Consider the following 27,270-nt stretch of genomic DNA (forward strand, 5'->3'; position numbering starts at 1 on the left):
GATGGAGCCACACAGGTGCAGATCGCAGTGGTAGTAGCAAATATCAGAATGAGCACCTTGAAAGCCAAAAGGACGAAGGGGTTCCATGTGAACAGAAGTTGAACATGGGTCAGTTGGTTTGTTCTAATATGGGTGAATACCATTCGGAAGAGTGGGGCTATTGTGTACATTAGCCTCGGCTGATCAAAAGGAAGTCGGGATGAGATTCTAAAATTTGAGGTGGCAGAAATGGGTGCCGAAAATCATCCAGTGCAGTTTAGTTTAAATTCTGAATCGCAATCCTAACCGACAGGAATGTTAGTTTGGTTTAGCATGAAAACTGTTTCATGAATAGAAGAAAGACCAGTAAAGAGGAGATCTTCTTATTTCCTGGGACGCTGCGAGGATCTGTGTTGTTGGATGAGTTGCTGATAAGAGTTCAAGCAGGAACCAACAAATTATATTTCTTTAGTAAATTTTAAGGCAGAATCAAAATTGATACCCAGCTTTCTTGCATGTGTGGAAACTTGATGCCCAAGAATGTTGCTACATACTAAACATCTGAAGGAATTCGAGTTACACTGGTTTACACAGCTGAGGTTTCAGTTTACACAGTCCAGTATAGTGAGCTACAGGCCATATAGAGATCCAATGAATGAGAACACAAAGATAGCTAATCCTCCATAAACTGTTTTCACATATGATCTCCAGACCGAACAGTCAATAACAGTTTAGTACTTGCGCGGTGCGGTTTTCCCTAGCGTTTTTACCGTACCATACCTCTGACACCGTTCATTTCCCTGTAGCATTACAAGAAATATTAGAGCATCATATAAATTCTGCAAGTTAATTTGGCTAAGCTAGATAGGTCGGAGATGTTGAGATTGGCATTTGATTTTAGCAATTTATCTATGAGTTTGATCTGATTATATTTATACCTGAATATAATATGTGTCTTCAGTGGTCATACTGAAATCCACTTGAAATCGGATAGCTCTGTCCAGCTTAGCCCAGTAAACCGCTTGCTATCCATGAAGCTGTGTCATTGAGTTTGCTTGCTATTTGATTGATCTCGTCTTCAGTCCATCCATTTGTCTTTAGAAACAGGAGTGAGAGTGTTAAATCAATGCTAGAAGAGGACCTTTACTGTGTTGCTCTATGGCTTTAAAGAAACACACAAGCTGCTTTAAGACATGCACTGAACTCTGCAGATCCTCCGTGTTTTCTCCAGAGGAGGTGCATGTGTGAACGCAGTAGTCTGAGTCTGAGGCTCCGCAGTTTCTGCAGACTTTCTGCGCCAGGCCTCCTAGTATAGAGTCCATAGAAATCCTGCCCTGTGGCTGCTGCACCCGGGTGCTCCACCTCACGCCTGAATAATGCAGAGGACTTGATGCTGTTGTGAACACTTCTGTGCAAAGAACCTCCCGCTGCATTGTGCATGTGGTAAAACTCTGTAGCCAATTCTTCGGATTTTACCTGCAGGTCATGTCTGAAATTCGCTTTTGTAACCAATGCTAGTTCACCAGACATGCTAAACTGTTTTAGGTTACTTTCGAGCAAAGAAAGACAAAGTCCTTACACTGTATCTCTTGTTTTTTGGAATTACAATCCTCTCTAGAAACTCATAAAATGTCGATTTTCTGTCATCAGAGCCTCAAGCAAGAATCCAACACCCGACATATATTTTATATTTTATCCTCAATATAACCTACATGGTGAATACTATTTATATTTACATACACGTGTATCTTTATTGAATTTCTTTCAGCAGTTTGTGTTTCATCTTTCTAAGCAGGTTTAGTTTTCTCTTTTCTGAAAACCTGCCTTGGAGAGATGTCACAGTTCCTGGGACCTTAGGCCTTTGTGTAGCTATGATTAACTGGCCTTGAGAGAGGGTGTTACGATTTTCATTATGACACCATCCATACACATGCACTTCTATTCCTTCTCTGTATTTCTGGTTGGATTTATTTTGGGCTACAATATGAAAGGTCAGTCCACCCACTGAAATATTCACTCTCCTTCATGCTAAAACCAGCATTTATTTATTTGTTGCCTTTTATTTTCAAAATAATGTTCTTGACAAGACTGTAAACATTGTGTTCATGCCAACAACTTAACACATCTGTGTTGGAGCGAATTGTGTTTTGATTCCAAATGATATTACACACAATACAGCACAATGAAATGCATTTGTCAGATACAGTTGGTTAGTTTTGAAAACAAGAGACTAACAAAGAATTTCTTCTCAGGAATCATTGTCAGGTTTGTCGAACACAGCCTCGTACAAAACTGTCTTTTATTGGAAGCCCATCATGTTTGTTTGGCCATCAGTCTGTGAATTAAAATATTACCAAGCACATTTTTTTTTTTTTTATCTTGATTTATAGCATTGCCGACATTATCTGACAATAAAGAGCAACGCTTTACTCATCAGTTCCTCAGTACATGCTCTTTGATAAATAGATGTGTCTATTTCTGGTGTTCGGAGAAGCTATTTATTTGTTTTCTCCTGCCGCTGATGGAATTACTTGTTACATTTCCTTATTTTTTTGTCATATCTGTACTTAACATAAATTTCACCTGACAGCCTGTTGGAAACACTGCACTGTGGAAAAGTAATATCAAGATCCATTTGTCAAGGAAATGTGTTGCACTACTGAGCCTCCAATCTTTCCAGAGAATGGAGATTATTAATCAAAACCATGGAACAGTTCTTTTAGATCAAATTTCCATCAAGTCTTTTCCTCTGTTGTTGCTCATGACTTATGCTTCTCTAATGTCACCCTTGAACTATTTGACATTTTTTCCTGTGGTTGTCCAAATCCATCAACTCAAAAATACTGATTAATGATTTTAAGCCAAGCCCGTTTGGATTTTACAGAGATACAATAGTTTGTCATGGATGACCTGGTTGTGAACCCGACTTGGAAACATCAATTGATCGATCTAAATAAATGGATTGGAGTGGAGAAGTACTCAGATCCCTTAGTTTTGTAAAACTGTAGCACCACAATGTAGAAATACTCTGTTAAACTTCAACAATCAATTGTATTTTATACTTTTGTACAATTTCCAATTTTTGTGTATAATGTATTCTAAAAAGTAGCTTTTAAATTATAATTATAGTAGCTTAAACAATACAACATGTCACTCTTAGATGAACCACATCAAAGTTGTCAATTCATTATTTCATTATGATTTGAATATGTGAAATCTGAATATTTGGAGCAGCATTTGCATTAAGTTTGTGTCGTGTTTCTGGTTGCCTGGCGAATTTAGTCAGATTGTCATTCTCCATTTGCTCTGTGTTGGTCTTCATTAAATCCCGGGGGGAAAATCTGTCTCTTAAGCTGATAAATGCTCCACTGTGTTCACCGTCTAGCCACTAACAGTGGGTTTATAGACCAATTTCACTGAACACAACAGTTTGCCGTTGCTGAGAGCGATTCTATGAGAGCGGTGAGAGAGAACCAAAACAGTAAGGATGCAGGTCGGCAAACCAAATCATTGAGGTTAAAGACGCTATAAAGTTGAACAGGAGAAGCTGGTGTTATTGTATTTGTGTCCATCACTACAAGCAATTACACATGATTTGATCCTTTGTTAACATACAATCATTGATTATAGTTGCTGTAAGTGCAGGTCTACAGTAAGGGCATTTGCAAGGTTCATGTCTTTGTTACATTGTTTACATTTGATAAAGTTGTTTTTTTTATTCAAATTGCAATGTAGGGGGCGCATTAAAGACTTTGGTATGGCATATGCTTCCTGTTGTCATCACCCAAGTGGGATGCACCTAACATTAATTGGTATGTAGATAAGCATGCATCAGATTTTTTTCGTAATGCTGTGTACAGTAAAAAAGTCTTTCCGTTTGAATGGAGGAAATGACTGAACTGGTTCACTGAGTTTATTTTGTTGCCATTGTTGTGTCATTATGGTATAACTACCAGCAGAATGTCAGAGGCAAAGACTACAGGCAATCGCTTGAGCTGCTTGCGCTTCCTTTCTTCTTCTGTTGTTAAATGCTGTCTCAACTTCCTTCAATTGGTCAGATTTCCAAACAATCCCAAAACAATTTCAGCTATGGTTTAATTTAATCTGGACGGAGACCATCTCTCTTGTTCTGATTATATTTTGGTCCGTACCATGGTATGAAGCACCTTTTATACCCGTTATTTTGGTTCAGACTAAACTGAAAACTCAGAAGATCCAAACCGAACAAGGCTTGTGTGAAAGCGCCCTCAATGATCTCAGTGATACACACCAACACTACTCTTTATGATTATTAAATGCTGATTAGTGACTGCAATAACTAATCAATCTCTGCAAAAACCATCTGAGCCTGGTTGTATGTTTCAAAACGTTTTTATTACAAGACCAAAGTAATCACCAAACATGAATATTAGTATATCGATTTAATGTTACCTGACCTGAAGCTTGCAGCAAGTGAGCACCAAAAGCCAGAGTTCCTGCTGCACTGTCATCCTTATTCCTGACACACACACACACACACACACACACACACACACACACACACACATGCACACAGGCATGCACGCGCACACACAGATATCCACTGCTGTGTCAGTTGACAGGACTTGCAACTTGATTCCTCGGTTTCAGCAGGCAACAAAGTGCTAGCCGCTACCCACCTACCTGCCACTGATAAAACATGGCTGAGATCCCCGTGTCGCCACAGGTCAGCACTCACAGAGACAGCACAGCAGCAAGGATTCAGTTACACCAGCTCTACTCACCGTCCACTCCCACATCCGATGCTACTTCAAATGATAACACGCTGTACGTGGAGAAAGAGGCCACTGCTTATTTTTCGAGGGAATTCTCCAAGAATTGTTCCCCCATCCCTTCAGACATTTAATTTGGTCCTTGGCTGCAGGAACCAATGAATTATTCATATCCAACACAGTTTCATTAAAAATACAATATACATTTTGACCTGCTGTCTTTGCCGTATATTTGGAGGTGTTACATTGACTTTTAAAACAACACGTTGTTTTCTCTGACATTGACGTAGGAGTACATGGTAGTGGACATGCTTGGTACCTTCTGTCTCCAGAGACCAGTTTTAGTTATTCTGTCTCCAGGTAAGTAAGAGAAACATTAACTGGGTTTACTGTTTATGTCTAAAAATAGATGGAGGCTTATGAGACAGTTATCTACCACAATGCATAAGAACTTCATTACAAGCCTGTGATTGTTTACTTGGCTGCTGAGTGCAAATGCATTTTATGTCTCCCCTTTCAAGACCAATGAACAATTTGGTCATTATATAATCTAAAGCAACGCAATCAGGAAATGTTGTGTTGTTTGTGATTGAATCAGAACTTGATAGTAATTATCTGATCATTATGGGCACCAGAGGAGGAAGGATGTAATTTGATTGTCAACCTCACACATCCTCACACTGCATGCTCGGGTTTGACGGTACCTGATACAGCAATGGCATCAGCAGCAGCGTTCTTGTGGGACTGGATGGCAATTAACAGCAGGGAAATATTTAAATGTTGTGCATGCAGCATATGCAGCAGTTTTATCAGCATTGTCAAGCAATCACTTGTCTGAATGGAGTTTGGAGGACATGATAAGTGGAGGTTCCAGAAACCTCTCTATACATCTCTGGAGGATGAGCATAGACGTGTGTGTGTGGTTTGGAGTCTGTGTGAAGTTCTGCAGCAGCTGTACAGCTGAGGTCCAGCACTCAAACTGCAGGCTCTGTTATGAAAAGGAGGACAACATTGAAAAACCTGCATCGCTCACCTCATCTCAGAAACTGAGCCGGGGGACACAAGTCTGACTCTTAAACTTTGTGCTCGCACAGATTTGTTTATACAGAACTTTACTATCATACATCATTCACACACAGACATCAGGGACATCGAGGGTTCAGTGTTATGCCCCAGGACAATTGAAGCAGAAGCTTTCGGACCCCCGATGGGTGAATAACCTGCTCCTGACACACAATGACTACATTCAGCCCTGTTTTCTGTTGAACTATTGGATTCGGATAGAGAGCCAACTTCCACTGTTAATGCTAAGTGTCATAATTTCCATTTCAGGTCAGTGAATGGATATTCTTGAAATCCCATGCTGGGAAGAACTCATATAGTATTAAGGATTAAGGTATATTAGCATGGTACCCCCACCCATCCCAGTATGTGGTATAATAAGTCATAATCTGATAAACCATCTCATTAGTTATTGTATATACTGAACAAGTATTTTAACGCATATGTAAGTAAATTTCAAGTCGAATTATATAACATGACAGTGCGAAGTAATCACAATATCTAAAGAAAAAAGTTCTAACAGATGATAAATGTCAAGCTGACATGAACTAACAATTTAAAGATCTGTGAAGACACTGCAGTATTTAGACTTCAGTCATTGGTTAGTTTAAAAGTCCATCCAAATGTAAGTCTTCAACTTTTTGATTAAAATTCCTTCTCAGGGTGATAGCTGCTCTTTGCAGGCACTACACAGCACAGTGAGCGGGTGGACTGTTGTGGGAGGAGGTAAGTATTGATGTTAGCTGAGTCATTTTGGCAGAAGCAGATGTCGCTTATTAGAGGCACCAGTGGGATTAGTCTCTCTTGTCATTGTCAACAGTTTTCTTACAAGCAGTAACATAACTCATTCACAGAGCACTTTCACACAAGACTTCACCAATCAGCATTATTAGTTAAAGCCAAATTAGCTCACAACATTATCTGAAGTGGAGAAAAATCTTTTGCAATGAAAGAAAAATAAATGTTTTTACAGATTGAAACTAGACGAGACCTTACATAATCAACATGTGCTGACTTTAAAATTTCTTTTTTGTTCATTTGTGTTGCCCTCTAATGCTTCACTAGTGTTCACAAGCGTGAAGCAGATGCAGTTTACATAGACAGAAAACATCCTTGGCCTTTAACCGTATATATTTTTTACCTGGGGTGCTGTTTTTTTGTGTTAACTATTTCAATTTGCAAGAACAGCAATGACAGCCTATAGAGTACTGATGCAGTGGCTGAGAAGGAAATTGCATGTGTTGCTCTTACACTCAGTGGTAACATTGTTTACCTCTGTTTTAATATCTGAATTAAGAATAAACATTCACAGCCCATTGACTTTTTGAATTAGAAGGCAACACATGGAAACACATGGTAGGTTTTCCATGTCTACATTTGATCTTCATTTAGTGCCATAATTTTTATGCTTTATAATAACATTATATCAAATGATCCTTTATGTGACCATGTGAAAGGAGTCAATTTGTGAACCTTCAAAGACTTAAGATCCAAATTTGCTGCTCAGCTTTCACAAGGTTTGTGGTGATTGGCTGTGCTGTTTTTCAATTAGCTGTCCATCGATACATTAAGCTGCAAGAGAACCATACATATCCCTCGAGACAGCTGGGAGAGACCCAGAAGGGCAAAGTGAGTTAATATTGGACACAAATGTGCAAGATGGCCAGAAACACGATTCCAAATCAATAGTTATGTCATTCAATGTCTGCTAGATGTGAAAATAAGCAACTGTTTTAGAACCAAATTCAATAGATCAAAAATTTTGTAGAACAGCAGATAATCAAGTTAAGCAAGATTTATGTCTCCTCTCTGCAGGTCTCTTCTTCATGCACCCGGAATAGAAATTGCAAAGAGAACCTGAATGAGTGAAGGTGGCTGAAGCTAATTCAAAAATTCATTACAATTTGTTCACTAAAATTAATATCACAGGCAAAATACCAATTCATTAACTGCAGCTGCATATAATCACTCTGCAAACAGCCATATAGCTACGAAGTCAATTTGCTCTCTGCAAGCAGCAGAGCAACTTTCAGTTTGGTCTCTTCAAAGCAAAGACTCAGTCTCCGACTCATAAATCATCTGTCTATCAACACATGGGGAAATCAAACTACGTGGAGACAATGACTCAAGCAGGTCTGGTTTGGAGTATTAGCCTTTATGGAAATGAATCGTCCTGCTTCATGGCAGTAATTGCTCTCACATTTGTTTCTGTCTCATTTCAGGAACGCACCGTCATGTTTGTGTGCAGTGAATCTGAAGTGTCAGGTTGTTTCCTTTGACAGGATGGCTCATACCTGTTTTGGAGAAACACATGATAGTCGGGGTGATCTTTTCCTGGAAGTCCTCCAGGATACAGCCAAGTGCGGACATCCTTTCTTGGTTTATGTTTCATAAGCTGCTTTCAGATATGCAATGAAGACCGGACATTTTCCTTAAACTTTTCCAAAGCAGCTGAATGTGAGAACACAAATTTCTGAGTCAGTCGATAGGTCATTTTCCTTAACCTTTTCTGCCAGCCCCCAAAATGTCTGGAAAATGTCAGAGTGAGCCCATGTGACAATACAGCAGGACAGGATCACAGCGGGAGTGGCTGTGCTGAAGACGTTTCTGACACACAACGGACGCAAAACTGAAAGAAACTAATGGAATACAAATATCTCAGGGTGCAAAAGAGTTTCCATACACATAGAAGACACAGACAACGATGACAACTTGGAAAGACTGCTGTGGTTGTGTCTGACCCTGACAATCTCCTGCTGCATTCTTCATTTTCTGGAGTTTCTGTCAAAAAACAGCTCTAGTGGTATTATGTCGAAATATTTCATTGTCCTGAATCCTGTGCTTCACAAAGCCACATTTTATTTATTTATTTCAGAAACATGAATCACTGATTCAAAACAAAGCTTATCACACAGGGAGTTTTCAGATCACATCAGGACATGAGAGACATAACAAGTTCAAACAGAATAGACGACAATCTAATTATCAGAGCCATAACCCTGTCATATAAACTGTAATGTCCTGCAGAGCTGCAGGCTACTGTCTGATAGATGATAGTGAGAAAATGCTGAGGAATGCTGAGTCACAGAGCAAGAGATCCGCTTCTGATTGATTTATAACCACCGGAAGTGTTTAAGTGGGTGACCTGCAGCTCCCTTTGCTTACAGGTATTCAGACTGGCTGCTTGATTGCCTTCTCTGCAGATTGTATTGGTCAACAGGGAGCATTTTACAGCTCATACAGTGAATGTTTTCATCCTCCCCATTAAACTATATAACTCCTGGCTCATTGCCTCCGCTCTCATATTGAGTTGGGGCAGGTAATTTGCCCACTAGTCCTTGTGATGAAACAATTCACTGAAAAGCTATTGAGGCCTGGACACACGATTTTCAACCTTGGCTTTATCCATCATTAACTGTATGATTACTTGTAGTTTTGTATTACAGAGAGGAGTAGAACAGAATATTAGAAAAATAATGGAAACAGAAACCATTCTGTGATAGATTCAGAAGCATTTTGTTTTATTGATTAAGAAAAACTGAACAACTGAGATGTTTTATTTCCGTATCTTTTGTAATGATGACGCGGTTTCACATAACTTCCTGCTGAGGATCTCATAATTACAAATCTATGAGATCTGTATCTAATGTGTCTGAAAATGTCACGTGGTTATTATGAGAAGAGGATCTGACAGTTTTCAGTGTTATCTGATCAGTTGATCAGAGTGCAGGAGCATCTTCATGCAGATCAGAATATTCTGTACAACTTGAATATTAATAATAGTGGGATCTTTTTTTCATGTTGCCAGACCACAGTCCTCCACATGTGAACAGATCAGCTTAATGTATCACTATTAAATCCATTAGAAATTAAACTTTAACTTAAAATTTGATTACAGAATAGTTAAGGTTGTAGAGAAAACTAAGATCATAAAGTCCTCTGGCCTCAAACTAATGCTGTTTTCGAACATGAACTCTGGAGAATGTCTGCACGACTTTCTCCGGGCTTTGCCCTTCACCTAGAAGAATGCAGCAGGAGATTCTCCGCTCGGAGGCTGTCACGGCAAGAAAGAAATCTCCAGAGTGTTCAGGTCAGGGGTGGTGCAGCAAGCCGAGGTTCCGCTGTGGAGATCACTTGTTTTTGTTGACAGTGCATCAACACTGGTACTGCTTTATCATCCTGAGATATTTGTTTTGTTTAGCTTTTTCAGTTTTGCGTCTGTCACGTGTTAGAAACATCATCGACACACCCACTCGCTCACAGTGGATCCTCCAGATAATCTCCTGCTGCATTCTCACATGGGTTCTTTGGAGTTTAAACATTATACATTATACATTATATAGACATTTGCATTCTTACAAACAGGCCCTCCAGAGAATGTCAGGAGATCAGCAAATTAATGAAAAATAAGCTAGAGACTGAAATGTTGATGGCTGCTATAATCAATCGTTTCTTTTATCATAATGATTTTTGCAGATTGTGCATATATTATTAGTGTTACACCAGATTTAATGAATGGGCAGAGATGATCATATAAGAAAACTTATCTCAAATTCTGAAGTATTGGCTTCAAAAGTTGCAGCGATATCACATTTTCAGGCTCAAGTTTCTATGTCAGTTATATTCAAATGATGATTATTTCTTGCTCCTTAATGGCACCCTGCATTTTTAAATAACTTTCAGTGACAAGAAGAGAGAATGTGAGAAAGGGGCTGTAACGAAGAAAAAAAACATTGTCTTAATGCATCCGTACATCTTATGTGATCAGAACAGAGCAGGAGGTTTTGCTCCACCTGTCCGAGAGCTTGCTCCTGCCACTGACTGGACGAACATACACAGAGGACCTGTGGCCTCTTGGGGAAAGGACACCGTCTTTCTCTCCATTCAAGGTCGCTGAAAGTAACTCAAAACCACAGACTGCGTCAGAGATGGGAAGCGGATGCGATGGCAGCGAGAGGAGAAAGGAGGAGTTTCAAAGAGCGACATCTTCAAAGCCGAGCTGTTCTTATACACATACACAACAATGGTTTGGTGATCTGAATGAACCCTCTCCTTTAATAATGCAGGGCCACAGACCAGAGCCTGGGAAGAGAAAGTTTCTTTTATCATGAGAATAAAACATGCAATCATTAAAATTTAGGCGGAATTGAAAGAGTTGAGGTGCAAAGTGGAACACTGGAGTGTATAGGTGTCTGGAGATGGGAGAGGAAGAGAGGTGGCGAGATACTAATATTGCCGAGGTTACTCCCAGGTCCAGTCTCTGAAGAAACGAGTCAAGTCTTTTCTTTACAATAATTAGGGGGCTCATTTACTCAACAGTCATGCAGCTACGATGAGGTCAAAGTGGTGTCACTCACTGTGTTCAACCTGCTCCTCTGAGGGGTGGAGGAAACTCGAAGCTAAACTGCCTCACCACTTTACCTTTGATGACTGAGATCATTGAAGATAAAAAGGGAGGGAAGCCTGCTGAGAATTGAAGAGAGGAGATGGAGAAATGGCTCTGTGTGTGTGTGTGTGTGTGTGTGTGTGTGTGTGTGGGTGTGGGTGTGTGTGTGTGTGGGTGGGTGGGTGGGTGGGTGTGTGGGTGTGTGTGTGTGTGTGGGTGGGTGGGTGGGTGTGTGTGTGTGCAGTATGAGAGAGTAAAGAGACAGTGAATAGAGATTCAGAACAAATATCCAGTAAGAGTAGAGCATAGATGTGTTTTAACGTTTGTGTGCATGCATGTGTGTGTGTGTGTGTGTGTGTGTGTGTGTGTGTGTGTGTGTGTGTGTGTGTGTGTGTGTGTGTGTGTGTGTGTGTGTGTGTGTGTGTATTCATGTGCGTGCGTGCAGGACTAGAGAGAGTGATTTTGATGAATGCGTCCTGACGGATGGTGTAACACCCCTAAGCCTGCCCCCACTGCCTCTCCAGCTCTCCTGTCATGGCTGAATATCGAGGTCAAACCACCTTTCATATCTGTTCCACGCCACAAGGACACAACCAGAAAGCAAGTAAACACCTCATCCCCTCACAATGCCGCTGTTCCACTCATTTCATATGTGATCATTAAAAATATCCCTCAGTGCATATTGATACGTTTTAAAGATGCAGAAAATTTCAAATGAACCAGAAGATTTTGAGTGGGATGATTCCAGTTTCTGACTGCAGAAGTTGCCGTCTTAGGAATTTAATATTATGACCTTCATATTCAATTCAACCCTCCACGTAAGGTCAACCTTCTTTTTTTTGTATTATTCAGTGTCAAACTGCATCAATCCTTGTCTGATATAAAAAACCATTGCACTGGTGGTGTCTGTGAGTTTAATCACAGTGTGACTTGTTGTCATTGAGAGATCACCTACAAATAGTCACTGTCTGATCCCTCCCTCCCCTCCTGCCCCGTCCTGTCCATCTTTCATCCCAATGGAGGATCACTGATCATCAACTGGATGGAGGTGGTAGATGAACTTAGTGAAGCACAGCCACAGGGCCTTAGTGAACACAGGCTCGTCTTCATGTCATGTAATCTAATTCCCTTTTTATTTTATTTTTGATTGTCTTAATTTCAGGAAAATATGTCAAGAGAAGAGGAACAGCGGTGTCGTTTAGAGTTACAGCCAATTACATGTGTCCATTTTATTTTCCTCATTAAATTTCAATGTCTGAGATTTGTAATGAGTTGTTTTTTTACTTCTTTTTAAACATTTTTAATAAAGTCAGCCTCAACTACTAAAACTTGTGAATAAACTTTGTATCTTTGGACGGTAGAATCTAAGTATGTTTACTACAGTATAGTACAATTTTTGAGGAACATGTACTTTACTTAAGTATTACTGCTTCGTCACTCTACTGCACTTTTAACCCCAACACTAAATTAAAAACAATAGTTAGAAGTGACTTAGCAAATTTTACCTAAAACTTGTCACAACTGTACAAAATATGATGCTGTGTATAGACTATTTTCAGTGTATAAAGTGGTTAAAATTAATACTCTTTCACTAAGCTATAAGATAACAATTCTGTGTATACGTTAATGCTTTGGTTGAAATATTCTTTTAACTTTAATCATGCATTTGGAATGTTGGTCTACATTTCAAAGGCAAACACTTAACTTTTACTCTACTATATTTAACAGCAAGAATTCAACAGATAAACATTTTACATTTAAAAAAATTGCTTTCCCAACAAAAAACAACAAATAGATTTAGAATTACAGTATAATTAAAGTAACTTAAAAACTCAACACTACAACAGTAAATACTAAAGTAAAATACTGCTTATGCATTGATGCTGTTGAAAGCAAGACTTACTCGTAATGGACGATTGTTACATTGTTGTATTGGTACATTTACTTGAGTAAAGGCTCTGGTTACTCCTCCCACTATATATGTCAGTTAAGTGACAGTGAACACAACATCAGGCGTCACATGGGTTAACTTGAAAACCAGGATTCAGAGAAGGAACACATCAAGTTTAAAAAATGCAAATTGAGTTATCTTGTGGAGGATTAATTATCTTGTTTGTACGGGAACATATTGTAGCAACTGGCTTCCTTATGGTCGGCAGACATAATGTAGATCGCTGTGGCGTCTGAGATAAATGAGACAGACCTCTCTTGTATCAGTTTACCAAATCCATTTCACTTATCTTGTGATGACAATCTTTTTTATTAAATTAAAACTGTCAGCAAGCATCAATAATAAAGTTCATTTTAGGGAAATGGCCAGACTGGGATACATAGGCTGAGTCACATTAAATTGATATTTCTTTATCTTTGTTCACACGTAAAAAGCTACTTATTTTGTGTGCTAACCCAGATGTGCCAACACCTATGTAAGAGAGGAACAGTGAAGTGGTTTTGTTTTGTGGTTGACAGAAAAGCTGAATGGACAGATGCTGTTGGCAGTTCAACAGAATGTGGTTACTCAGGTATTGTGTGTTAGGGCAGGGCAATATGATCAGAGGCCAAGAAAAGACAATGTCATGAAAAACAGAGCTGCCTCCTTAGGCTGTGTTTGCTCTTTTTTTATCACTCTACAGCTTTCTGAACCTCTGAATGACGGTCACATTGTATTGAAGGGACTTAGAGGAGCAGCAGCTTATAATTATGATATTCACCGCATGATATCCCTTAGTTTGAGTCTGGGGACCTCTGTTACACGTCATCCATCACTGTCTCTCTGTGCCAATATTTCCTGTCACTCTCTACCATCAGTCTGTCCAAAGGTGGCAAACAGCTGAAAGGGAGATCTACAAACAAAACAAAAAAACAGAACAAGTCCGAGGTGGACATGCCACGATGGCCAAGTTAACGCTGAGACGCAAAGTGAAACTCGAGGTGAAAAATCCTACAACCCTGCAAAGTTTCATGTCACCTTCAGGAAGATACCAGAGCACACTGTTCCTCTCAGTATGACAGCATTTTATTTGACAAATGATGACACACTTCACTGTTTAAAGGACAGTTTACATTCAGATCAGGTCATCTGTACAGTACAAAGATAAGAGAGAGGTGGGAGAGGTGATGTATGACATCCAGTTGTGTTGGCCCAGCGGCCTCACGTGTGTGGGCTTTCTATAGCAACCATTCCTCTAGCTGACAACTCGCTGCAACCTTATTGTGTCCGAGTTATTGATTTGCTCCTCGACATCTTTGGTCATTTTGCCTGTCTTTTGTTTCTCGGCTGCGGTTGCGAAAGCAGAAGCGCTCGGTAATTTTGGCCTTGATAACAAATGAAAATTACAGAAAAGAGAAAAAAGCTTTTTAAAACGACTTTGCTCATTCCGGTGAAAATTATTTGTTTTGCATTAATGGTATAAACAGACTCACTTTTCATCACTTTTCACAGCATTATATTTTAGACCTTTACATCATGTTTTGCTCCATTAAAATCTCCTGCCATCGGAGCCTGGGTCAGACTGCATAAACGTCCACGTGGTGCAGAGCAGGTGTGCTAGAGGAGTCACTGGGGGTGGGTGCAGTGGGTAAACACTGTAATACTGCATTTGGCATCATGTAACTTATAAGCTCCAATACGACACATTCCACTCATGTCTCCAAAGTCGTCTTTGAATAAGCTATAAGGCGCTGAAATGACTGCATTTGAGTAGAACTATCTGGATTGAACTGTCTGTAAGGCTGCCCTCACTTTTCATACTCAGTGGAAAGGCGGCACTGGATACACATGAGGTTTGTTAAGCAGCAAAAGGTTTTCCTTTGTGAATCCTCAGTGAGTCTTTACAAACACTTCCCCTCCATGTGGATAAACATGAGACGTGGACGCTCCGAGTCAAGCCTTCCAGTAAACAACAGCTTCAACAACACTGAACCTTTGAACTAATGAACACAGACTTCACTTGCCATGTAAATAAACACCTACACATTACTTTTTTTCAGAACAGGACAACAACATCACATCTCATATTTGACAAAAAGCCGAGGCCGGGGCGGGCTGCAGAGACACTCTGCTCAAGTGTCCATGACCGGGTCCCTATAGACTCCCCCACCAGTTGCAAAGGGCCGCTGCTCAGGAGCTCAGAGGACCCTGACCCACGTGGGCCCCCTGTGGAGAGGAGCTTCTGGGGCAAAGGGGCTGAATGAACGATATGGCATTATTATCAATACATCCAATTACGCACGGGGAGACATAGAAAGTAGGAGTCAGTGTAATCCATTAGGTGTGAATGGTGACATCCTGTCCAAACTGATGTCTGCCTCGCAGTCTTCCAGGTCACAGACCGAGTCGGTGGCGTTGTCGTTGTTGTGAGAAAACTGTGAAATCCTGTCGAAGGTCTCTTCGTGCTCAATACATTCAACCACGTTGGGGATCATGTTGACGTAGGCGTTGGCGATTTCCTTGTGGATGAGGGTATCTTGGTTATATGAGACCAGCTCGTTACTAATGTTTACCGTTTCCACCGGCGTGTTGGAGCAGAAATTGCGGCAGCCCAGGAGGCTGGCGAAGGCCTTCCTGAACTCGGCGTTGAAGGCGTAGATGATGGGGTTGAGGGAGGAATTGGTCCAGCCGAACCACACGAATACGTCGAAAGTCGTCTCGCTGACGCACGGCAGACCCGCGTCCCGGTCTGTGGCTGGCCTGTCGCAGAACGGGACCATGCAGTTTAGGACGAAGAAAGGTAACCAGCAACACACAAAGACACCCATAATCACCGACAGAGTTTTGAACACTTTGGTTTCCCGTTTGATCGACGTTTTCAAGGTGTTGTGGTGTTGGCACTCTATTCTGTTGGTCCTGCAACTTTGCGCGTGTTCTGCTGCTCTCTCCAGGGAGGCTATTCTCCTAATTTGTATCTGTGCAATCCGGTATATGCGGGTGTAAGTCACAATCATAATCGCCACGGGAATATAGAAACTTATCAAAGAGGAGGATATAGCGTACTCTCTGCTCAGGCTGGAGTCGCAGTTTTCCTCCATCGGCCAACTCGTGGAAGAGTTGTGCGCCCCAGCCATGTCGTCAGCTCTGGCTTTGTGCCAGTTTAACTGGACCGGTATGAATGAAATGAGCACAGACAACGTCCAAGTGATGCTTATCATAACAAAGGCAACTCGCTGGGTCATTTTCCTCTCGTAGCGGAAGGGGCTTGAGATGGCCCAGTATCTATCCACGCTGATAATGCAGAGGTTGAGGATGGAGGCGGTGGAGCACATAATGTCAAAAGCGACCCAGACGTTACAGAAAGTGCCGAAGGGCCAGTAACCCGCCACCTCTGCCACAGCTTTCCATGGCATCACCAGGATGGCCACGAATAAATCCGATAGAGCCAGGGAGACGATGAAAATGTTGGTGACTTTTGTCCGAAGGTGCCGAAAGCGCAGCACCGCGGAGCAAACCATTATATTCCCCAGGAGGGTCCATAGGATGAGAAGGGACAGCAGACAGCCCGTCACCGTGCGCACCACCATATCCTTCTTCCCTTCGCTTGTTGCCTCTGTTTCGGTGCTGTTCCACATAATCTCTCCTTGGGGTGCCGGCGCAGAGTCAATACCCTGCACCGATGAGAGGTACTTGGCTGGGTTCTCCATTTGGCTTTTCAAGTACAACTGCAGCCCATTGCTCCGTGCGCGGGGACAGGTGCAGTTATCAGCCACTCACTGCATAGTCCCCATTGACCCGCTCGGCTGCAAGCCTGATGAGAAGTGCGGAACAGACGGAGGGAGAGGAGAGAGCGCGTTAAAACTGAGCCGAGCGACGTGCCAGGTGCGCTGAGGGGCTGAAGCGCAGCAGGCAGTGGCGAGCGCATGTTGCAGCCTGGCCGGTCCAGATGTCTGTCCTACAGGCTGCTTCAGTGGATCCCTTAGTCCGAGAGACCCTGAGCGCTGTGTGGATGAGGAGGGAGTCCTCACAGCCTGACGCACACTAACCTGACCAGGGCTGGGCGCATACTCCATCACATCTCCTCTGTGCGTGTCGTTGCGCACAACAGTGCGCTGTTCTATAGGAGTGTGAGGAAACCCTCAACATTTTTTTAGGGTTTTCGTCGGAAGAAAATTGTCTAATTGTGTAGGCCAATTAAAACTGTGTGATTACAAAGTCAAATTCGAGAGGTTTCTCTTATTGTGTATAATCTATCCTCTGGTGCGCACTGTCTATGTTTGACATCACATAATGCCGCAGTCCTGGAAGTGACAAATAATAGTGCTGGATTTCATTTTGTGAGGATTACATATATACACACACGCAAGATATCAATAAACGATCACTGTTTTAGTTTGATGTATTTACTGCATTTTAGGTTTTAAACGTATCGAGCCGTACATACATTTATTGTAAATAGAAATGAGCCCCGCAGACAGAAAACAGCAGACAGCCTGGAGCATTGGATTTCTATCTATCTATCTATCTATCTATCTATCTATCTATCTATCTATCTATCTATCTATCTATCTATCTATCTATCTGTCTATCTATCTATCTAGCTATCTAGCTATCTATATCTATATCTATATATATATCCATCCATCCATCCATCCATCCATCCATCCATCCATCCATCTATCTATATGTCTATCTATCTATCTACCTTAAACCTCCTATGATTATGACACTTTTTAGAGCTGTCCAAGGTTCTGAAAACAGCAGACAGCCTGGAGCATTGTATTTCTTTCTATCTATCTATCTATCTATCTATCTATCTATCTATCTATCTATCTATGATTCTGACACTGTTTTACTGCCTTGAACCATTAATGAGCGCAATTTTGATTCATACTTGCAGCACCATAATCTGTCATACTCCTCTGGCTCAACGTAAAAGTCTTTTCAGGCATTATTGTAATCGATTTTCAGATATAAAACACCAAAGGCTCATTTTAATGTGTGCGGCTAAATTGAAAAAAAGCCAGTTGGATATTTTTAAACTGGTGGGAAATATGTATGTGTTTCAGAGTATCTCTAAACATGTATTTACCCCGGACGTCCGCAGACTGGAGGTCACAGCTCACCCACTTTTTTCAGAGTTGTGTGAACAGGTGAGTCATAGTCACACTCTCGGTGGTCACGATAGCCAGGAGTTCCGCGCCATGCGTCGTGCGCTGTGGTGAGTCTGTGGAGCAGCAGCAGCGGCGGCGGCGGCGTTTCCGGCTCTGAGACCTCGCGGTTATTTTTAGACTTGTCTGTGCGCCTGTCAAATCGTTCTGACTCTACGTCAAAATAATCCCCCCGACGCCCGATGCCAAACTCTCCGGAGTATAACCTATAATCTCAGGATGTCGTGTCAGCAGGCAACCTGTTTCCGACACAGCGTTTACTTCGTTCCATGCAGATGTTGCTGCAGATGTTACCACAGCCACTGAATGAATGTGCTTAAATCAAAAGTATGATGCTTATGTGCGTGTTTGCTGAGATGCTGCTGTCCAAAAAGCGTAAAAGATGTAGAATATTGTAGCTGTGGTAAAGATAAAGAAACCCACAGATCATTATTTTTTAATATAAAGTCACAGCCTGGAGGCAAAGTTGATGCTTTTATGTTCTATTTCCTACATTTGTGTTTCTGTGACTTGATTTTTTTTTTTTTAAGGCACTTTGTCTCAAGAAGATGTCATGGCAGAAATATGCAAGCTGCAGTCCCCCGATCGCACATGAGCTTTTGAATTGTCCGTTCAAATCGGTTCAAACCCTTAAAAATACCCAATTACGTGGCGCCATCCTGTGGTGCAAAGGTGTATTACAATTGCAACGAGAAGACCCAACTGTGAAAAGGAAACAGGCAATTTCTACAAAAGAGATACAAAATATGAAAAAGCAAACTATCGTTTATTTCGATATACATTCATTACTATAGTACAAATCATTACATATGAGCACCATTTCATTGGAATTTCGCAAAATCATGTCACAGTTTCTGGATGATTCTGATCGGCAAGGTAGTATGTACAGAGAATATTACAGTTTGCATCTAAAACACAAGAATTTTACCACAACTTGGCACATAGCGAGGATACATACAGCAGGTAGCACCAGGTTGAGAACTTTACATTGATTTAACACATTGTACAGTACAACTATACAGTATATTTGTGCTTTATATCAGACTGTAATGTTTTTATTGCTGATTCCTAGAGTGTAAACACACAATATCTGCTCTGGTGTAATAATCCTGGAACTAGGAGTTGTACAGGTTTACATAGGCTACCAGGCATGCTTGTGTTTCTTAAAGTCGTTTCACCTGCCAGAACTGAAGACACCTCTTGAACGAGAGGTGGAATGACGGAGAATCTTTAAAAGAACTGGTCACATACAAGATTAATCTTTCTAAACGTGTTAAACCAGAATCCTTTCATGTTCACATACATGAATTCAACATGTGGTCAGTTCATAAATTGTAAATGACAGTAAATGTTTTATCTGGTCTTGAACTTTTCAATACAAAGTGGATACAAATCACAGTGTATAACAGTGCTATACGGTATTTGACCAAAACCTTTCATTCAACTTGACACTGATGAAAGTTCAATGGCTGAGAGATGCAGGAGCTTCTTCTGAGAACTAGTATCCAACTCATAAAGATTATTCAATAGATAGAGCTGTTATAATGGTGTGTTCAGACGAAATTCTCACATGAGTAGGGTCGCTGGACTGATTTTGGAGTCATTGGGGTACTGACTAACTAAATAGGTCAGGATTAGTTAGCTAATGCTAGAGCTAACTCAGTTCATATAAGTTGAAAAAAGGCTGCAAAATAGCCAACTCCTTTTTTCTATAAACTACAGACGTTTTGTATAATCGTGGTATCGGGTGTATAATATATATAATAAGTTAGTCCTCCATTCAGGATTCCTAATGACGTGCATTGAATTTCAACACTGATAGGCTTTCGCGACACAGCTCCATGCGTATTTTTCCCCCAAGATGAGACACTTTCATTTCGTGCAGACAGGTATTTTTCATATTCATGTTGTTGCATTGATTTTGCATGTAATTGTGCCATGGGAAAAATTGGCTTCACTTTGGTCTAAACACACCATGAGATTCTTACTATTCCAGTAGCTCAAGTGTTGCATAACATCCATTAAACTACTTGAACTACTGAGTAAAGAACATGAGAACCATATCCATAAAGAGTATGCACATTTTAAATGCATATAAATGTCATGTGGTAAAAAAATGCCGTCATGGCTTTGTTAAATACAGCACTTTTTCCTTATTAAATGCATGAGACTAAAGGTGTTTCAGTGACTTGTACTTTTGAAAAATGAAAATCAAGCGAGAAGTCTATTCTCCTTTGTCAATTTCCTATATAAAACAGTACAAAATATTTGTGTAGTATTTGCTGTATGTACAGTACATTTTGCAGGATGCACCAATAAGAACAACTTCTACTGATATGTGACTATAAAAGAAAAAGTACACAGGTCTTTTTAAATCGTTTGAAACCAACGGTTCTGTTCATCACCATCTATAATAGTTTTTTACAAGGCATTTCGTCAAGGAACGCAGGTGAACAGGTTCGTCCTCTTCTGTCATCTCCACACCGAGGGATGTACGTTTTTGTTTGCCTCCGCGGCTTGTTTTCAAGTCTGTTGGAGTGTGACCCTGACTGCCTCCTGAACGGTTGACCTGCGCTATGAGACACTCTCGGGGAGCTGGTGGTGACAAGTGTTCCTGTGCATGTTACCTTGCATTGTCAGTCATCTGCCAAATACGTCAGACCCGGCGGAACACCTCGAAGAGGGAGGCAACTGAGTGCATGCGGTAGAAAAGGTTCAAGGGGATGGCAAAATTGAGAACTGTCGTCCATATGCTGAAGCCGAAAGTCTCCTGTTCCAACCCGTTGTCGTACTGTGGCCGGCAGCCAAAGGCGGGAAGGATCCATAGCTGGAGGAGAGAATGGAACAGAATGAATTAAACCTGCATTCGCAGATTTCTCAGCCACTTGGGAGAAGCCTGACAAGCTGTAAACAAAAGACAGACATATTATCACCTTTTAAAGCTGCTCAAGGTAACGTTTTCGCAAACAGTTGCCTATTTATGCTTCTAGAGGACACACTGCAACATTAGCATTCAGTTGTCGTTTCTGGCAGGCACCTGATGAATCTTAGTTCAATATTCACCTTCCTCATAGCTCTGTTTTGGTCTTCATCAACTTGTCTCTAACTTTTACTTTTCTAAGGGCTGCACTGATGGTGTAGCCACAGCAGGTTTAATACAGTTCCTCCCTAAAAACATATACTACTCATGTCTGGAAAAAAGATGGATGGGGCCGATGATTTTATTGGCATTCAGTTCTAAGTTTATATACTTACAGAGATGTTGCACATTATCAGGAAGACAGAAAGGTTCTTCAGGATTTGCCTCTTTATATTTGGAGGCTCCCCAACTTTGCTCCCGACAGGCAGAGGCACCTCTGAGGGTTTCCTTGGACATCTGTACACCTGCCCGCTCTCCTCCTGCTCGTTCTCCATGGTAACGCAGGCTTTCTCTGGCGTCTCATAAGCTCGGTTGATGATGCCGTTGTACGGCGGGGCTAAAGAGGAGGTGACGGAGAAGATTTCGGGGGCAGACGGTAACTCTGGGTCCTCCCTCTCTCTGTCCCCTTGCTGGCGGTAAAGAGACTCTATGATGAAGAGGTTTTGCATGTACTTCTCCAGCACAATCAGCAGAGAGTAGAGGAAGTTTGTCCACAGGTAAGGAGGGCTGCTATTGGTACTCATCACAGCCACAATGCTGCACCAGGACATGAGCCAGGAGCCGATAGAGGATCCAAACAGCAGCTCTGTGTCCAGCTGTCTCGACGGGTTCTTGGAGGTGTCCAGTGGTATATGGTCCGCTCGGTATATGAGAAGACCCAAAGCCCCGGCAAAGCACATGAACAGTAGCATGACAATGCCGTAAATGTAGAACATGGAAATGGCAGACTGACGTGTCTGAAGGGACTCCACATGGGTGATGTAGACCACCAGGATCCCGATTGTGCTGGCCAGGGCTAGCAGACCCAGGAGAGGGCCCACGGACAGGCCCCGGGTTTTGGTGGCCAACCTTTTCCTGTTCGAAGAAAGGTCAATGGTCCGTCCGATGTTTTTCCACATGACGAAGAGCATGGCAGAGACAAAGATGTGGTACTCGATGTTGAAGGGATAGAGATAGTAGAGGCTGCTGGTGAACATGGAGCAAGTGCTGGTGGTGCAGTTACAGAGAGGATCCGAGTGAACTGCAGAACAAATAACAACAGATGCACATGCATTAGAGATATGGAAAAGAACAGCAACACATACAACCGTTATTATTCCGTCCCACATTAACCCTTGCTGTCAAATTTGAAAGACAATATTAACAAAACCTATATCCATCAATCAAGACATTATACAGTACAGAGTAAGGAAAAAATAGCATGCATGTTAGAATAAACATAAACACAAGATAAAATAAATAGTACATATTTGATAGACTACTTTAGTTTAAATACTTCCATCGGTATTTCACTGTATACAGGTCAAATGGTATCATACTGTATTTAATGAAATCAATCAATCAATCAATTTATCAATCAAATTGTATTTGTATAGCCCATATTCACGAATCAAAATTTGTCGTATAGGGCTTAACAAGGTGCGACATCCTCTGTTTTTAACCCTCAACAAGAGTAAGGAAAAACTAATTAAAAAGAACTTTTAACAGGGGGAAACAAACGTAGAAACCTCAGAGAGAGCCATGTGAGGGATCCCTCTCCCAGGACGGACAGAGGTGCAATAGATGCCACGTGGAACTGAACGCATAAACAAAACAGTATTTACAATACTGATTAGAAGAAACTATTTGTATCATAATGGAGACGTGTCTCAATGTGAGATGAAGGGAGCAGCAATGACAAATTAGCTGAGGAGTTATTGTCAGTAATAGTATATGTTGTATAGCAAGCAGTCTTGTTGTTATCATAGTCCACGATCGGCTGCCACCACGATCACGATCCACCAGTAAGAACCACAATCACGAGCCATCACCACTATCAGGATCCACCATCATGATGCCAACACAATCACATTCTATGAGCTGCCATCACGGCAGAATTATCATCATATATGAATGCTTTGGACACACTTGGGCATTATTATGAGCTTAACTCTAAGGCCATAGAAATGTAGATTTGATTCGTTTTGTGTTGATATCCTTTTGTTCCAGACAAATCTCTTCTGAAACCTAGAACAGCACTTGAAATTTGTAGTTTTTGCATAATCTTGCTTACAAACAAACACACAAACCAACCAACAAATAAACGGACATGGGTGAAAACATAACCTCCTTGGCGGAGGTAACTAACCTGATAGTGAGCATTACAGGCATCAGAAGCACATCAGAGTTAATCCCTCAAGCAGTGTTACCCTTTTTTGACTTGTTACAAAACGGTGTTAGTGCTCACTATGAGGTTGAAACTAGTTCTTCCAAGAAGTGTTTTTTTTTAAAGCTGTGAAAATGTCAAATTATTCAGTGATTTGCATATAAAATAAGCAAAGATTAGAGGGTGGACTAAAACAATAAGCATGCACTTGTGTGACTGCTGTAGAGGTCCCGACCCTCATGCTGGACACCACTGATCTACATTAATGCCATCCCAATGATTTGGATCACCACGCCAATAAAGCCGAACATCACTTGATTTTTAGGGTTAAACTGAATTTTAAACAAAGGATTGCTCTGTAAGCAGGGATGAGCAAAGATACATCCAAATGTATTTTAAAATAAAATACAGAATACCCTATTTGTACTACAAAATACAGCTACCATGCCATGTATCAAAATAAACTACTATGTTTTTGTATTTTGAAAATTCAAAAAAAATACATGTATCATAAATACTGCCGATTCCTGCCTGTAAGATACATATTTTAAGAATATTTGGGGTATTTATGAAATGATTCTTGACTTATTATGTATTTGATATGTTTGGAGATTTGTAATTAAAACTTGAATTTAAAGTATTTTTAGTTCAATGAAACTTTACAACTTAAATCATAAAGGTATAGATTCTCTTTTGCAGCACAAAACTCCATGATAACTTTCCTTCTAGCTCACGGGGGTCAGTAATCATTGGCCATATTTTCCTGATTTGAATTTCCCTCATTAGCTGAAAACCTGAGCATCTTAGACATGTGCGACAATACATGTTTTATTCTTGCTCACTCCTTGTAAAGCGCTACCTAACATATGATAGTGATGCTGTTGCCCTATAGAGACCATCTCAACAAAACCCTGCCTCCCCTCCCCTCTGCTATGGTCCTGCACCCTTTAATTAAAATGGGAACAACAGTCAGGGTGCAGCCAGCCTCACAGTCAGCCGGATATGAGGAGGAGCAAGCGAACCCCCCAACCCTAGGCTTAGATGTATCAGTTACTGTAATTGCAGCACCCTTGGGAGTAAGCAGCCTGGGGACAAAGCCGTCTAAGGTCAAGTGGGGGGTTGCCAAGGAGGGTGGTGGTGGCTGAAGTGTGGGGAAAGGGCCGGGAAGGGGGCCTCAGCACTAGCAACACTCTGTGTTTCCTGAAACCTAATAGAGAGATGCTCGACACAAACAAGACCCGCCGGGCCTGCCGGGCTAACCTCCCTTCCCCTTGCAAACCCTCCTCTCTTTCCTTTTTCTTTTATCCATTGAAGTGAGAGCTCAAGTGGACTATTGTACTTTTCCTTCAGGTACAAGCCAGCAATCGACCCCTTGGCCCCTTACCTATAGTGAGGTTTCCATAGCCCAGGGCAGAAAGTCTTCTCATATGGTTGTTCAAGAAGTGCTCGGCCTCTGACATCACACCGTTGCACCACAGGAGGAGATTTGTAAAGACTGCGTGGATTACACCGAACCTGAGGAAGCAAAGAGTTGCAAACAAGGTTGATGACCCGTCATTTGTTGGCATGTGGCAGTATTATGATAACATTAGTCTGTATGTCTGTGGATGTAGATTTCATATTTTTTTGTCACTTCATAGACATTTCATAACTCTGACACCAATGTGAATTATTGTAAGATTTATTTTAAGTGTTGTTTCATTAAAAAACTGACATACATACCTCTCAAATGTTTCAAAGCTCTTGATGACGTCCTTGATGTGAAACCATAGAAAATGCACCTGAACACCAAAACAAGACACAGAACTTAAATATAAAAGGCGAAACCAAACACATTACCCAAACAGTAACTTATTTAAACACGTTTTATAAACAGCAGAACCAACTGATTAGGTATTTAAGTCCCTGTACCAGCAGGATTTCTCTTGTCATATGCAGTGATAACCCTCTTGATAACAGGGACAATGATAGGATTATATTGTTGCATCAGCTCTGTCCTCGCCTCAGCAACAAAGAGCACATTATCCACAGACCTACCTGGTTAAGCAGTGCGCAGACAAAAAAAGACACAGTGTCCAACACTGCTGAAAGATTATCACATTATTGAAATGAAAGTGGGGCTGTAAACTTGCCTGCGCTATGGTGTGAGTTGCATGGATGACAGGATATACCCCGAGCACAGCCGACACACAAGACTGGTAGCCGACATAATACCCGATTCGGAAAGCGTCCATAATAAGTGAGAGGAGCGCAAGGACAGTCAAACCACCTACCGAGAGAAAAAAGATGTAGAGATCAAGTTATTATTATCACTCATAACAACATTTAAATGGAACATTTGTCAAATCACATTCACTTGACGATTTTTGGACTTATGCATAATAAATTACACCTCTGGAATCTCCACACACACGGATCGTACAATTATTTTTGCCATTTGACGCATTTACTGCTGAGACCCCGCGCGTAATGGCACAACCTCACCTCTTATCCAGCATGTGGTGGCGTGCACGTCTTTCTCGGTCCGCGTGTTCTTCTGTCTGTCCCGCACCAGGATGTACCACATCATCCAGATCAGCTGCAGGCTCATGAGGCAGGTGACGAAGGACAGAAAGTGCTCTTCCTTGACGAAGGGGTCATGGTGCGCGATGGCCAGCATCAGCGCGGCCCCGATCAGCAGCAGATTGGTCCCGTACTGACCGCTGAGGATCTCCGCGTTCTTCCTCGGGTAGTCCCCCGACAAGCTGAGCTTTAATTTGGCGAAGGTCTTCTTGTCCTGTTCGGAGCTGGAGGACGAGGAGGAACTGTGGCAGTACTTGTTCAGACACATAATATCCAGGCCGCTGTGTTCCACCATGGTGGGAGACGTAGAAAAATCGCAGAACCGAGAGAAGAGGAGAGTCAAAGCGGCGCGTTATAAGTGCATTTGAGGTGCGTAACCTGTTGCTACAAGGTGGGGATTCAGACGGACAGGTACCGTGCCAAACATGTTCATTCAATCTTCCAGGTTCGGCTCAGTGGCCATGCATAGTTTCAGTGTCCGGCCTCGCCGAGGATGGACTTGATAGATGCCATTGTCACCTTGAAACCCTGAAACTGAAATATGTGGTCGTGCGCCTCGCTGAGTCACTGAAAATGGGAGATTGCGTTTCAGTCCTTGGTGATCCCAGACCCCCGTCCTCCTGAAACCCCCATATGTTTCAGAGAAACCACTGGGCTCGCCGTGCCAACCATTCACCGCATAAAGCAGCAAAAACACCAAGCACGGAATTATCCACAATAACAGAAAAAAACCGATATGCACCTAAATCCACCTTTTTAGAGCAGCTGCCAGCGCGTCTTTCCAAGCCTGCTGAAATCCTCCCAGGGTGGCTATCGGATGTTAAAGTCCAGATAAAAAAGAGGATGACATTTCACAAATCTGCGATTTCTGCAGGCTGGAGGGAAGTGACCTGTCCTGACTCAGTGCGCCTCAAATCCAAGTGCCACCTCCTCAAATCCTTCTGTCCACTTGTGGTGGAGACATGGTTAAATACGTTGCTTAAAAAAAGAAGAATCCGATTTCAATGGTCAAATTCACAATGGCTTATTGTAAGGAGATGTAATTCAATAAATAGCCAGGGACGGAGGAACACAATCAGCATATGAAAGTCTGCTCACATAGATTGACACGTCATCAGTGTGATGTGGATTGTTATTGGAGGCC

The 27,270-nt window shown here is 41.6% G+C and overlaps 2 protein-coding genes across 2 annotated transcripts; both read right to left on the minus strand.

The window, feature by feature from the left end:
• Window positions 1-13,419: 13,419 nt before the first annotated feature.
• drd5a (dopamine receptor D5a) lies at window positions 13,420-17,340 on the minus strand. Its single transcript, XM_035151787.2, has one exon. It carries the CDS (start codon window positions 16,813-16,815, stop codon window positions 15,433-15,435), a length of 1,383 nt encoding a protein of 460 aa, XP_035007678.1. The 5' UTR covers window positions 16,816-17,340; the 3' UTR covers window positions 13,420-15,432.
• A 1,758-nt stretch (window positions 17,341-19,098) lies between these two features.
• Window positions 19,099-26,421, minus strand: otop1 (otopetrin 1). Its single transcript, XM_035151780.1, has 6 exons — window positions 26,049-26,421; window positions 25,697-25,833; window positions 25,287-25,345; window positions 24,949-25,079; window positions 21,535-22,439; window positions 19,099-21,106 (listed from the first exon to the last, which is right to left on the minus strand). The coding sequence occupies exons 1-6, from the start codon at window positions 26,419-26,421 to the stop codon at window positions 20,936-20,938; spliced, it is 1,776 nt and encodes a 591-aa protein (XP_035007671.1). The 3' UTR covers window positions 19,099-20,935.
• Between the last annotated feature and the right edge of the window lie 849 nt (window positions 26,422-27,270).

Source organism: Hippoglossus stenolepis, chromosome 3 (genome assembly GCF_022539355.2).
Source record: "Hippoglossus stenolepis isolate QCI-W04-F060 chromosome 3, HSTE1.2, whole genome shotgun sequence".
NCBI lineage: Eukaryota > Metazoa > Chordata > Actinopteri > Pleuronectiformes > Pleuronectidae > Hippoglossus > Hippoglossus stenolepis.